The 15,449-nt window shown below is 38.5% G+C and overlaps 1 protein-coding gene across 5 annotated transcripts in view; it reads right to left on the bottom strand.

Annotated features, from left to right (window-relative positions):
- The window catches only part of SKL2 (shikimate kinase like 2), an 83,599-nt gene that overhangs the window by 33,465 nt on the left and 34,685 nt on the right, over positions 1-15,449 (bottom strand). For 3 of the 5 annotated variants that reach the window (XM_087697661.1, XM_087697660.1, XM_087697659.1), the window contains exons 3-7: positions 13,263-13,358; positions 12,242-12,436; positions 10,360-10,421; positions 9,830-9,896; positions 9,582-9,700 (exon numbers count right to left, since the gene is read on the bottom strand). In XM_087697661.1, the coding sequence (XP_087553787.1) occupies positions 9,582-9,700; positions 9,830-9,896; positions 10,360-10,421; positions 12,242-12,436; positions 13,263-13,358 (539 nt within the window). The remainder of the gene's footprint in view (positions 1-9,581; positions 9,701-9,829; positions 9,897-10,359; positions 10,422-12,241; positions 12,437-13,262; positions 13,359-15,449) is intronic. The other 2 variants (XM_087697663.1, XM_087697662.1) reach the window with 2 other exon arrangements.

Below are 15,449 nucleotides of genomic sequence, written 5' to 3'. Positions count from 1 at the left end.
TTAGTTGATTGTCATTTTTTATTTGAGCTTAGAGAATCGCCACTAGCAATAAATCTCCATCGGATTGAATACAAGAAGACACTTTAAGATGCTACTCGTATATATGTTCCGGTTCAAGAGAAGTCACACACACATCCTCCAAGCACTTTTTCTATTGGCTTGCTTTGAAACATGATGTAAAGCAACTTATCTATGCATGCATTGTGTATTAGAAGGTCAAGTACCATAGGAAAAAGGTGCTAGGTCTGTTGCAGCCCTTGCCAACAGCTAATAGACTTGGGTAGAGCATTGCTATGGTTTTTTTTAAAGGCTTCTGAAGACTTCTACACGGAATTATGGGATTTGAACTATCATATGCAAGTTCAATAAGCACATCCACTTCGATTCTGAGGAAGAAGATCAAGGCTGATCATATGGTATGATTCTTAATGTAGCATATATTTAAGTATCATGGCATGCCCGAGTCGATTGTGAGTGATCGAGATTCATGGATAACCAATTTGTTTGAGATGCTACATATTAGAGCATAAATCAGAGTAGGAGTAGTACTTGCCTTTGGTTAAGTTTACATATAATAATACAGTGCATAGTTTCCTTGGTAAGGCTCCATTTGAGGTTGTAGAAGGTGGCAAGAAAGTGCCGCCTATTTTGCACACTAAGGATAATATTTTTGATAAACAGTTATGGTGTATAGTGGATCTTGGATGTATTCAGTATGCATCCAAGGTACAATCGACATCCACACCAGGTTCTCTCCAAGGCACCTTGGTGGCAAGCTAGCCACTCACTGCTTGGGCATTCATGGTCCTATTCTGATGGTCTTTGTTGTATGGACTATGTATTGTATTAGACCACCTACGATCTAAGAGAGGGTGTTAGCATATAGTCATCTCATGAGCAAGTCAATGCATGTGTATTTGTAAGCTAGCACAATAGCTTATTTTAGGCATTTTTTGAGCTTATTTTTATGGTTTCTACCATTTTTCTCGTGTTTATTTTTGTGGATTCTAGCATTTTCAGCAGGCCAACTTTATTTTTAGGCCATCACTATGTTGGCGGTGAAACCAACGTTCCTTCCATAGAGGGGTAGTAATTCCCTAATTAAAACTTAGTTACACCATCAACATTTATTAAAAAACTAAGAAATGCAAATTAACTTACAATCTTGGACAATGGACACCCTATTGGCCCCAAAACTGGTGCCCCTTTTGATATTTCTTTAACTTAATTAAAGAACAAGTTGATGTACAATGGGATTCTCCCAATCCCTTTCGGTATTTCAACTCCCCTTGCTGTCCCAAATGACCAACAAGTCTTCAATCTAATTTGCCCCTTGATTCGGGCAATCAATTGGCCTTCACCCGCTTTAATGGAGATGGAAAATTCCCCAAATTCATTGATTTGTTGGTCCCTCCACTTGAATTTGACTAAAAACAACCTCAGCCCTGTTGAATCCAAGCCTTGGAGCTTCCAATTTCTAGCACGCCTCCCGAGATTACTACTAAACCCTAATTTCTGCTGTAGATTAGAATTTACAGCAGAGAAATCTGAAATTTCTCAGCCTCTGGTGATCTCAATGCTGTAATCTTTGAAGCGAGGCTATAGAAAGGCTGAGAGATGAGAGAATGTTGAGAAGAGAAAAAATTCAAATTTCTTCACAAGGAATTGAAGAAAATATGTCGTTTACTGTTATTGCCCTGTCTCAACAGATTGTAGATGATGTTTCCTACTGTTGATTGGTTTTCTCCTACCCCTGGCTGCCTCAAAAGGTCCTCCAATGGCTGTAGTTCAGACCATTAGCATTTCCTCTGATTGCCCTGTCTCAACAGACTGTAGATGATGTTTTCTACTGTTGATTGGTTTTCTCCTACCCCTAGCTGCCTCAAAAGGTCCTCCAATGGCTGCAGTTCAGACTAGTAGCATTTCCTCTGAGAGGAGAGAGAAAATTCAAATTTGTTCACAATGAATTGAAAAAAATTAGTCGTTTACTGTTATTGCCTTGTCTCAACAAACTGTAGATGATGTTTCCTACTGTTGATTAGTTTTCTCCTACCCTTGGCAGTCTCAAAAGGTCCTCCAATGGCTACAATTCAGACCGGTAGCATTTCCTCCCTCTCTCTTGCAAGCTGAATGCACTAAAATGCCTCTCTCCAACCTCTAAAGACGTTTTTCAGTCTTGCTTGGGCATTTTTGATAGGTGGCAACCTTTCCAAGTGGTTTTGTCTAGCATTATCCATATTTAAATATTAATTTTCAGTCTTTCAATACTGAAAATTAATCTAATAATTATTTTAGTGCCCAAAAAAATAATCTAACTCACCAATAATTAAATTGGCTGGGCAACTTCCATTCTCGAGTGTCTCTACACCATCTTTGACTATCAATTTGGTGTAAGGTACCATTAAATGCCACTTCTCTAGTATCACCAACTAACACTTATGACCAAATGGATGACCTAGGCTAACAATTGGCACCAAATACCACCAAGTACTTGTGTAGCATAACTTATAGCAACTTTTGTCTTTGGCATCCCATGATTTTCTTGAGTCTCGGGCTCGTAAATTTACTCTAACCCTAGTTATACCTCACATGTGCAACATTTACTTAACCATGTCATTAAAAATTAATCCACATGTTAATTGAGGTTTCAAAAATACATGTCCTCATGACAGTTCTCTCACTTAAAATCCTTGCAATCGTCGTCGATTACACTGCCACATGCATCAAAAGCAAAATAGTGGAGTGGAATTTTCACAAGGTATCATAGTTAACACAACCTTGCCTACTACTACTCAACAATTCCATATACCCAACACATGCTGAAAATTACCAGCCAATCATAACATAACATAAGACTCACAAAGAATCTCAAAAACATTGCCAAATTATTATGTGACATATCTATTTCTGATGAGCTCAACTCATCGGGCAAAACAAAACCATACCATAACATAACCAAGCATAAATCACCTCAGTCTCTGGTGATCTCAATGCTCTAATCTTTCGAGCAAGATTGTAGAAAGGTTAGGAGATGAGAGAAATGCTGAGCAGAGAGAATTCAAACTTTCTTCGTCGCAAAGAACTAGAGAAAATCACTCATTTACTACTGCTACCCTACCTCAACAGCTTGTAGATATTGTCCCCTTCTGTTGATTGGTTTTCTCCTACCCCTAGCTTCCTCAAAAGGTCTTCCAATGGCTACAGATCAGACAGCAACATTTCCTCCCTCTCCCTTGCAAGCCGAATGCACTAAAATGCCTCTCTCTAGCCTCTAAGGATGTTTTTCAAACTTGCATAGGCATTTTTAACAAGTGGCAACCTTTCCAAATGGTTTTTCCAACATTATCCATAATTCAATATTACTTTTTAATTTTTAAATATTGATAATCTATTAATTATTTCAATACCCAAAAAAATAATCTGACTAGCCAATAACTAAATTAGCTAGGCAACTTCCATTCCCGAGTGTCTTTGCGTCATCTTTGACCATCTGATTGGTATTAGGTACTATTAAACATCACTTCTCTAGTGTCACCAACTAGCACTTATGGCCAAAAGAATGACCTAGACCAACAATTGACACCAAATACCACCAAGTACCTATGCAGCATAACTTATAGCAACTTTTTCCTTTGACATCCCATGACTTCCTCTGGTCCCAGGCTCGTAAATTTACTCTAGCCCTAGTTACACCTCATATCTACAATATTTACTTAACCATGTGATTAAAAAATAATCCACATGTTAAGTGAGGTTTCAAAAATACATGTTCTCATGACAGGCAAACCTGATATTCTAACATTTCTGGCACTATTTTTGTGTGTTTATTCTAGGCTCCCTCCTCCACATTCATTCATTACTTGTAGCCTTTCAAAGCGAGCCTTGTTGAAGAGAGGGAGCCAGTGTTCCTCTGTTCTTATGTTCTCTCTTTTTTCTCGTGTTGTGTAGTCCATTACAGCAGTCTTTTACGCTTCCTTTGCTATACTCACTTCTGACAAAAGTATAATTTATGGATTTTGGGCACTTTATTTAGGCCTTTATGTGGACATCAGAGGGGTAGCCGAGCCTTTTGTCGGCACTTTATTTAGGCCTTTATGTGGGCATCCGGGGGGATAGCCGAGCCTTTTGTCTCATGTGTTGGTGGTTGTGATTTCTCACTAAACTCACTTCACGGGTGGCTTGTCTCTGTGCTTTTTGACTAATTGTGTATTATTAAACTATGAGTTAATTATAGTAACTTGTGATGTTTGGGCTAATTGACCTCAAGTGACCCAAGCATTTCTATCTTTCTCATAGTTGTTAGGTATGAAAGATATGATATGATACCATACAATACTAAATCATACATGTAGATTTTTAAGGTGCAATATGATAAAAGTATATTTAAACAATAAACTTGATTCTTTTCGAAAAGACATGGTAGAATAAATGTTTGAAGCCAATAATGATGCCACTAGACTATAAGATGAGTTCAAGAGGGTAACAAACTAAAACTCTATGGCTTAATGTGGCACACACAACATGCGCTAGAAGTAAATACAAAAAAGTTAAGTGTAGGTCTAAGATCATGGATGGAGAGAGAGGCCTAGAATAAGTTATCATCATCAATGTCAACTACATCGAAGTGCTCATCAATAGATACTCTCGGGTTTATCCTCATTGACGAGATTACCACCATCATCAAATAGAAAGCCAACATGAAAAAATTAAGCAATCAAGGAAAAGATCACAAAACTGTCAGAAAAATGGTCAGAAAATGGCTAATTATGCTTATAAGTCACTACAAGAAAGGGGAAAAACAAAGCGGTCTTTTCTAGTTTGAATACTTACAATATGGTATGGTACCAACCGTATGGTAAAAACATGTGGTATAACGTCTAAGTGCAACCTTGATCTCCATTACCATCTTGCATATTCTTTATGATTGTTCTATTGACTGGCTTGAGATTCTCTCACCATTACCTAACCTTTATTCTCTGGGGGTTCGAATTGTCATCAAAGTTACTATTTGAAAGATTCTCTCTCATACTGATTTTACATCTCCTCTCGACATCTGTAAATATACAGCACCATTTTGCTGCCATTAAATCTAATTACTGTTGTAAGTAGGTTTCTTGACCTCCTTGAGAAGTGTATCCACAAATTGAAGCTTTGTGATCATGAAGATTGCTGTAAATTAGAGATTTTGTAGTAGATCTAAAGAAGATTTTCTGTCTATAATTTGGAAGACCTGCACGCATGTGTTTAAGAACCAATTTGTGCCCCATTGTGCTTTGAATCAAGGGAAAGTTTGGGGCTTTATGCTGCTGGTGGTTTATGAGAGCCCAATGTTCCTAAATTTGTAGAGAGATTGGTCAATTGGTTACTAGTTGATCTCCATGTACAAGGTTCGAGGAATACAAGCTATGTACCTCTTTGCTATTTTTGCCTTGGAAGACTTCTTTTCTGACTTCTCATCATCACACTTAAAGCATGAAGACTTCCCATGCAGCAAATGTAAAAATATTGAGGATGCATGCTAAGGAGGATCACTGATGAGCAAATAACCAATCATAATGAAGCATAAGCATTGACAAAGAAGAACAACTGATATTATCCAAGCATAATGCAAGTACAACTAATGAGAATGATTGATAGAATGAGTATGGGGATGAGTGCCTTTTATAGGCTTACAGTAGGTGATATTGGTAGGTGAGAAAATGTGGAAAGTGACTGTGGTATTCACCAACTGTGGTTTTAATAAACCATGCATATATGACCTAGTCTAAGGCTTTATTTGCAATGTGTTTCTTTGCCTTGTTTGTTCCTTACATAGAGGCTATGGTGGATGTGATTGCATATTTCTCAACACCCCTCATCAATCACAACCAAGAAAAGACATCAAGTATACAGAGGTTGTCGTGAGTAGAACCTTGCTAAGTGTAGACATGGAAAGAACCAACCATACAAAGCTAGAGGCTGTTACAAGGCCTCACTAAGTGTGAAGAGGCTGTAGTGTGCAAAGGTTACATGAGGAGTATAGGAGCTTATGGTGGGAACATTAGGCAAGTCCACATTTTAAACTTTAAAAATTCTAACAAAAAATGAGCTACAAAAGAGGGACTGGTGAGTCCTATCCTTTTCTTCTTCTTCTTCTTCGTTGTTATCTTCATCTTCTTTGATTGTAGCAAGATATGCTCTTTGAGACCATTTCTTAGCATAGCAAAATTTCAATATGCCCAGTTTTCTTACAAAAGTCACAGCCTATGCTCTTCTTCCCTTTCACATAGAGGAGTTGGTGGTCTCCTCTTGGGATGCTTGTTTCTCCCTTGCTCTTGATCTTCTTTTCTTCTTCCAGAAGCGAGGCTTTGATATCCACAAGCTTCGGCTTTGGCATATTGATTAATGTGGTAGACACATAATCAAACTCAGATGCATCTTCAAGTTGATTCCTAGAAGTTGTGTTAATAAGCTTTCCATATAATTCAAATGACTTGCAAGTGAGGTATTACTTTGCATGTCAAGCCTAAAAAATTCAATCAGTAAACCATATTTGAAGGATTTTGAATGAGCTCTAAACAAGGTTTCTAATCGATCCCATGTCACGCACGAGGTTTCACAATCATCAACATGATGAATGTAGCTGTCATCTAGTTCGAGCTTGATAATAGCTTGAGCCTTATCATCATTTTTATCCCATATGACTAAAAGTGCAGCTTCCCTTTGTTTCTTCTCTTGACCACTTGTGATTAACCACAAGCCTTCCTTCGACATGTCCAATGCCCATATGCAACAATCACCATGCCAAGAGGTAGCAGTATCAAGATTAAAGTATTTTATTTAAAAACCTTTATGTGAAGTTTAATTGAAATGTTAAGAGTTCATTTATATTTCACATTTTGGTGACACAAACAAGTCCGCATGCATATAACATGAAGATTTTGCCGAAGGTGAGTGGCCTTGATCAAAATGCCTTGGTTGATGTTTGGAGGGTGGGAAGGATTTAAGATGGGTTATAACTGATGCTTGGAGAAGACTCTATGAGCAAAGAGATCTTATGATGAATCTTGAGAGGCCTAACTTTTGGTCTTAATGCTGATGAAATGCCTACGCATGATGAAAATTTACTTTTATCATAAGTCTATGTAAGTGGCAGTGCTTTTCCATCGCCCTTCTTCACCATCCATGGCAGAAAGCAGCCGCATTTGAGAGAAGGTGCTCTCAAGAATACTTTCATGAGACTGATACCAAGATGTGTTCAACTGATATCCTAGCATCTCCTATAACTACTTATGGGATACCGTTTCCTGGACCAAATGTAGGCAGTGAGGAGAAGGCCAGCTTGGAGAGGACACACGTTCTCATGCTATATTTTTGAATAAAACAGAGTAAGGTGTGATTTTTGCATCACATCTTTCTGAGTTTTGCAGTTCCTTTACTAGTTGAGGCACTGCCAAGATGGTTCTGATAGTTGAGTCATTACTTCACCATTTCTTGAGACATCTGGTCATCAGCAAAGTAAGCTAGCCCTGGCATCTTCAAGAGGTAGTCACTCACTTGCCCTGGCATCACAGTTGACAGAGCTACAACGCTACGCAGAGCACGACGCCCTAGAGTACCTACTAGGCAACATAGGCGTGCCCATATGCACCACATTCGCATCATGATTGCTCGTCACAGAGGCAGATTGGCACAATGACTCAGTCGGTGGTAGCTTGCAGAGTCTTGGTGGATTCCATAGAGTGAGGGGGAGATACCCTACACTCTTGATCTTTTTAAACTTAGTTTTTTTTATTCCCAACCTTTTCAGTTTCCATACATCTCATCCCAATATACCATGTAAACTTACACATAAATTTTGTCTCTTCTTATCTGATGAGAGATGATGATACCAGTTGTATTGGTTATGGTCTCATAGGCCACTCTGGCCTTTTAGAGACTTTAATAGATCTTTCTTTCTTTCTTGCTCTCTCCATGAGGCTTTCTTAGTTGCTTGCTTAAAATAGATAGAGAATAAAATTTCAAGTAATTCTCTCAAATTCAGAGCTGTAACGTTGGTTAAGGAGCCATAAAAAGCAGAAGTGTATGTTATTCAATGCTCTTGCTAATTGTCCAACTTGAATGCATTTGTTGAGGCAGAACTTGCATTTAATACAGTATTTTAAAGCAGTCTAGATAGTAATTGGATCGTTGGATCTCTACCACTCACCCCTCCACAATGATGCCATTCACCCCTCCACAATGATGATGAAGGATAGGGCAAGGCAAAGGAATGACAATGCAAGCAAATATATATAACCTCAATAAACCATGACTAGAACTAGGCTATGGCTAGCTTAGAGAAGCCAGTATAATGGATTTGTTTTTCTTTGGTATACTTTGTGCACTATGCAATGTGAATTTTGCATTTGTTCTGTGAACCAAACTCAAATGTTTCCCTTTTCTACAAAGTATGGCCCATGCACCTCGAGAACAGCAATATAAATACACGTCACATATAAAGGCTAGGGAGAGCCAAAGGAAGAGCAACACGAGCAAATGTGTATAAGCTCAGTAAAGCATGACTAGAACTAGGCTGTGGCTATCTTAGAGAAGTCGGTCTAAGGAATTAGTTTTTCTTTGGTATACATGTGTACTATGCAATGTGAATTCGGCATCCATTGTATGAACCAGACTCAAATGCTTCCCTTTTCGCACAAGTATGGCCCTCCACTCCCTCAGGTACACACGGGTTATATGTTTCATGATTGGAGATCCATTACTCACATTGAGGAGCCATAGAAAGCAAAAGCATCTGTGTTTCAATGCAAGACGGCTTCTTATATTAGGTAACTCCCAAATGACATGCTCAGCCAATAACTAGACCTTATGCTTACATGGCTTCTGAAGTTACAAATTCAGGACCAAGTCTAGATGTTCAATATGCTCCTACATTGACACTTGAGTTAAGTGTACCCAAACCTAGTAAAGCACCTCAATCATAACTTCTAGCATAAGGTCTCACCATCTGCCTTACCCTCATGTCTAGAGGCCAACTCCTGCATCTTTTCTCCTCACATAGCATGCCCTTTACTCCTTCCAGACTACTTCAACCAACTAATTGCATCAATTTTCATTGTTATTGATAGGCCATCTCCCCAAAGTTTATATGGTTTGAATAATTTCTCATCTTAGTGGCCTTCTTGACATCTTCTCATTCCAGACTTGTAGCTGCTCCTTGAGCTAAGAGCTCAAGCTTGAGAGCTGCATGTGACACTATTTTCTGCATGTTATTTACTCAAGCCTCCAACCAAGCAACATACGCTTTTTTTGCCGATAGCTCTGCAGTGAGTTCTTCTTCTTGTATATTGATCATGCTTTGCAACTTGGTGATTTGATCATATAGCTTCTACAGTTTCTTCTGGTTAAGAGAAAGGTCAAGGTCATCTGCTTAATATAGAGCTTTTAATGCAAAGTGCATGGGGAAAACTTAAGGTCCTCCTATCTTAAAAGACTTATCACGAACATCAAAAGCAACTTTACAAATTCGCAAACTAAGAATGCAACATCAACTTCAATGTATGAAGACCAACAAACTTGTTGATTGCAGCAAGAGAGGTTACCAGTAGCTTGGGTTTGGGATAGCCAAATTGTAACACCAGCATGTAGGTTATTCCACTTTGTTTTCCTCGATGCTGCTCCATAATTCCCTCCCAAAGTCCCAACAACTAGCCTCACATGGCTGTCCCCCAGAAAATGCATCATAGCACAACAAAAGTGAAGAGATTATTTCTCACATCTATAGTCTGTCTGGGAAAACCACAGAAGCATACAAAGGTATACAGAACACATTTAAGATTGCAGAGCTTACGCATTCAATGTGCTCAGTATCATGGCCTCCGCATCTGCCACATTATCTGCCCCTTCATCTGCAACCACTACAAGCAAAAAACCAATCACAAAGTTAAGAGAAAATAAACCAAAGGTGAGAACACACCCAAGTAAAACCAGTAGCACAGAACAACCTGCATGCAATAAAAAAGAAACATCTGTTCGTGAGTAACAATGCATTTTGAAATTTCGATTGTTTAGAAAGTTAAATCTGTGAATAAAGAATTGCTAGAAGATAAGCTTCCTCTAATAAAGATAATGTAAAATTAGACATGTTGTGAGAGCTAAATGTACAGGAAAACAGGGCAGTGCAATCTGGACCGATACTTTATACCGTTTTATGCATCAAACTTAGAAACGCTCTAAATTACTTGCAGTGATACTAATCCCTCTCCTCTTGTGTCCCTTTTGATGGACAATCAAAGACTAAATTCTAGATTTTATAATCGTTGGATCCAACCAGGTACCAAATCTATGCTTGACCAAAAAAGAATCAGGAAAAGAAAATACTTCTCTCTACAGACTTCTTTGTTGCCTGTTCAAGTAGCTGGCCTGTCTGCAAAGGCACATATCTGCATGGTATAACAAATATGTATCAGACTCAAGTCTTTAAAACCTCAGCCCTCGTTAAGGGATTTGTATACAAAGACAGTCATTTGTTATTGTCTCGACTAACAATGGACCTTCTAGTCAATTAATGACTATACATTTGCATGCACCTTTAAAATGAGCACAATGCACCCTTAACTATAGCTCAAATAGTATTTTCTCCCCAAGATATGACTCGAATTTCATTTAAAGGACCCTCACTCTTCATATGTATTTCATATGCAGTCCTGAGTGTTGATGTCCCCACTAAAGTTCAACTAGACCAGCTGTGTTGCAAAATTCAAAAACATTTGTTGTGCTGTGCCACCTAGTCACAAAATGTGTACTTCATTTGCAGATAAATTGAGATCTTTAAGACCAAAAACGTGAGCAAGGTCATTTGATTGAATGACAATCTTTTCCCGATTCATAGCACTCTTTTGAAGGCTCCACAATATACGACTTCTTCCTAAAATTATCTGGAGTCTACAACATTAGGTATTTCATTAACTGTGTTTCATTCTAGGATTTCCTGTCAAGCTACTAACTTTAAGGTCCAAATCTCATCCAGCTACTGGTGCTATCCCAGCTGTACAGCATCCCCTAAGCACTTGGAAGATGCGCAAAAAGCTCCATACCTAAAACTGGCCCAAATCTGTGAGATCTGTGATGAATCTTTGTGATATTTAGCAGATATTGCACTCATACCTATTTCTGTTCATAGTAACCCCATTGTCGCAGCTGGTCAAGGGTCAGTTCCCTGCATTGCCTCCACCATTCTTTATGAAGTGCTCTGTATCATGAATAACAGCTGACAAGCTCCACAGAGCTATATAGAGGACCAGCTTATTCTTAAGAGCTGACAAGCTCCACAGAGTTATATAGAGGACCAGCTTATTCTTAAGAGCTGACAAGCTCCACAGAGCTATATAATGGACCAGCTTCACAAGTATTTCCTTTTAATAACTATTGTACTCAATGTTCTTTAATTCTGGTGTGCTCTGCTCTGCTGCAAAAATTATCTGTCAGAGAGTATCAAAATTCCAGCACTATCCATCAACCTAAGCTGCCTCCAAGTATCTACTGAACATGAGATCAGACAGTAAGTCAAAATTACTTATAGTAAACCCCCCAATGCTCAGAAGACCTGTCGTGTACCTGCTAGAGATTGGCTTTGTTGAAAATCATCAAAGATCTATCCAGCAGACATGGTAATTGGCAACAAATAGACTTGATGGATTATAAAAGCCTTGTCCCCTTCACACTTCATTACTAAAAATTACTGTCAACAACATTGAGAGTATCATGTCCCATGAACTTTCTCTTTGCAGCCGATCAGCAAGTTTTGAAGAAAACAGATTTGATGTGGCATTACAAAATGGAAAGAGAAACTTTGCATCTCAAAATGTAGACCCAATGTATCAACATTGCCAGTGCTATTTGCTAGACAGATTTCCTTCAACTCCCTAGTTTTTTAAATTTCAGGTGGTCACACGGTCAAAGAATAATGCACTCATGCTCCTTCCAAAAACACTAATCTCCCATTACTAATCCATGGTTGAAAAGGCTAGGCAGTAACATTAGAGCCATCATTGCAGTTCACAAAACCAAGAAATGAATCAAGCAGAAAGTCACAATCATAAAAAGCAAGTCAAATTTTACTAAAGGAAAATCAGATTGCAAGAAAGAAAAGAAGCTCAAAGAGAGTGTATTAGATATATATTCACTTTCATAAATAGCCAAAGCAGCAAACAGAATTGATATAATCATAGAATGCAGATTAAAGCAGTGTTGAAGAATGTACTCCAAACCCTCTGCAAGAACTCTGGCTACTGCCCAGTTTATTTCTGTTGATTCTCCAACAATATAAACAGAAAGTCCCTTAAGCATGTTTGATACTCCTCCTTTCAAAGCATCCCACTCTTCAAAAATGTCAGGCCAAGCCAAGTCTTTATTGAACTTTTTCAAACTGATAACAATTTCGTCTTCATCAACAAACCTGTTAAAAGTTTTTGAAGCATCAAAAACCATCACCTTTTGAAGAAAGTCCCCCACCAGAAAACACATACACCCACATCGATCGAGCATAAGTTCAAGGTTCTTGCTAAACTGTAGGCCACCTCAAAGATAATGTTTCCAACAATTTTAACACCACATTGCTCATGTACTGAGTCTTTGAGTCTTAAAAGCAAACGCTGTCCAAAATGTAGAGAACTACTACATACTACAATAATAATGTCAACCAAAAATCATTTTTAGCAAGTAACAAGATGAAAAACCTTAGTACAAAGACATGCTTTCATTGAGATTAGCCTAAGATGCTGCCCTCTCATTTTGTGCAAAGCTAGATCCTTCCCTAACAGCTCTATGACAAGGTCAGTAATACAATACTGTCAGCAAGTACAAAGATGACCGCTGCATGTTTGACCAAGAACTGTAGCTTAGGGCAACTTCATGTGGCTGATCACTTGTCTTTAGTCGCTCCACCTTTCCTATTTAGAATTGAAGCTTCCTTTAACAATAAAGGGAGCTCTCACACACTTCTTATTTCTGGAAATAAATTCACCCCCCCCCCCCTCGCCCCCTCTTACTTTTATTGGTGCAACCAATGTTTTTATAAATTAAATGTACAAAGATGGCTATGTTCAATGTGAACACAGCCAAAGTCGAAAACATTGAAAAACTTTGTTTTTTAGTGCAGCCAATGTATTTGATTATATCAACATACAAGCATGGCTATGTTCAGTGTGAACACAGCCAAAGTCATGAACATCGAATAAAGAGAGCACTAGACCTGATCACATACATACATAGAGGCTGCATACCTTGTAATATTTACTATGTAGAACTGGACAAGTGAGCAACAGTGTTGAAGACACTTGTCCTCTGTAGTATTATCCATTTTGGGTTGAGAAATGACACTATAAGAAAAAGTTAGCAACCCATATTAGGATGTAGAAGTCGAAAATTTCCAATCAGTTACCCCTTCACTTTTTAGGATAAACCAAGACTTCTCAAGTCTAGGGACCTCATAAAATATATGAAATCCATGAAAACATAGCAAACGAAAGCACTTTCAAAGTGCAAACTATAACAGTATTAACATCCCACTTTGAGACTTCTATAGCTAAAGCTATTGCATCTTTTTTTTCAGCTTTTGTATGCACATTTAGAAAGTGTTCAAATTGTGACTTTGCTTTGCCAAATCTAACCCTCACTCCAAAGGCATCAATCATTTGTGTGTGCAAGCTTAAGTAAAATGCTCAAGATTTGACCACATGTACCCAAGCAAATCATAAAAGTGGAACAAGGACAAAATAATTTAAGTTTGAACAATTTAAAGGCAGCCCAAGACATTTAATGCAATTCATGCTTTTTCTTGCCTCTAATGCATTTGGCAATATGATCATTGCCAATTAGCAAGGACATCTCCCGAGACTTGAAGGAACTTGGAAACAAAAGCACATTTCAAAGTTGCGAAATGGAGTTTCGGCCTTGGATCTACATGGTGAAATGGAAACCCAAAAAATGTAAATATAAACATAAATAAACATATAAAATAAAACATACACATATGTGTGTATGTATGTGTAGTTGTAGTACAAGCTACTACTTCAGCCTTTACATAGTCAGGTGCTTCCATCGCCAAACATTCGCATTACACTCGCTATTTAGTAGCTACTAGATGGTAATAAGAATTAAGAGCTAGTACTACCTTTATAGTTATACCACCTTTATAGTTATTGAAACTAGCCTTCCTTCTTGGAAAGGGTGGTGAAATTCTGATCAAGCACTTAATTACAACAATTAGCTAATTCACAAAAACTGAAATGCACAATTTACCATAACAATCTTGGACATTGGACACCCTATTTGCCCCAAAACTACCACCCCTTATGGTATTTCTTTACCTTACATTGCAATCAGATGGAATACAACTAGGATTTCTTAATCTCCTCCATTGCTCCAAATGCCCCTTACTGTCACAAATGTTTAACAAGCCTTTTGGGCAATTTGCCCCTTGATCTTTACCCAAGACTTGTACAAATTGGACCATTGACTAGCCAAATGCTCCCCCAAATCAAAAGGGATGGGCTAGCATCTAATCTCTGGCAGTTCCTTGAATTCCAGCTGGTGATTTTTAGTCTTCTATGCCTCCAACAATTGCTGATGCGGGTCCCAAGGTGGCTACTAAACCCTAATTTCTGCTATGAATTAGGGTTTACAACAGAAATCCCTTTGTTCTCCACCAAATTCGGATAAGATCTGCTCCAAATGGCTGCAATTTGCTGAGTTTATCAAAGAATAGGTTGGAGAAGGTGAGAGAATGCTCTAGAGAGAGAAATTCCTGAATTTCCACACGAGAAACCCCTGAGAATGGCTGCTGCCTTGCCCTGATCAGCCCCAAATGCTGTTGCTTGTCGCCCAAGAGTGCCAAAACTACTGTCGCCAGCTCTTATAGGCATCATAAATCCTGTCACTTGCTTCTCTTGGGTCTCTTGCAGCAGTTGGTAGCCTCAAATAGTCTCCATAACAGCAAAACCTGATCAGCAGCCTATCTTCTCTCTCTCCCGCAACCTGAATGAACTTCGTCAGTCTCTCCAACCCCCAAACAACCTTTTCCCCCATTGCATGGGCATTTTTGCCAAGTGGCACCTTTCTAATCCCATTTTCCAGCAATTTTCAGCCATTTTATTACTTTTTAGGATTATTTAATTCTGAAAATTAATTTCAGCCCATTTGACCTGCCTAGCATTGGATGTACACATCCACAATTTAATTGGCTAGGCCATTGCAAACCCAAGTGGTCTCAAGCCTTAATTGTGTTAGCAGGATTGTCAGCTCATGTGTGAATCTGTGCATGCCAAATGGGTTGGGCATTTTAGTCCATATTTAAGGCATTATTTTAGTGATTTTTGTGTGGCATTTGTGGCATTTTATGCCATTCAGCCAGCATTAAATGATGGCCAACCACCTGCCATATTTGGCATATTTTGGGCCTATTTATTCAA

The sequence above is a fragment of the Lygodium microphyllum genome, chromosome 17, assembly GCF_053477565.2.
Source record: "Lygodium microphyllum isolate KBCC chromosome 17, Lygodium_microphyllum_v1.1.10, whole genome shotgun sequence".
In the NCBI taxonomy this organism is placed as follows: Eukaryota; Viridiplantae; Streptophyta; class Polypodiopsida; order Schizaeales; family Lygodiaceae; genus Lygodium; species Lygodium microphyllum.
This window is presented reverse-complemented; position numbering and strand designations above follow the sequence as displayed.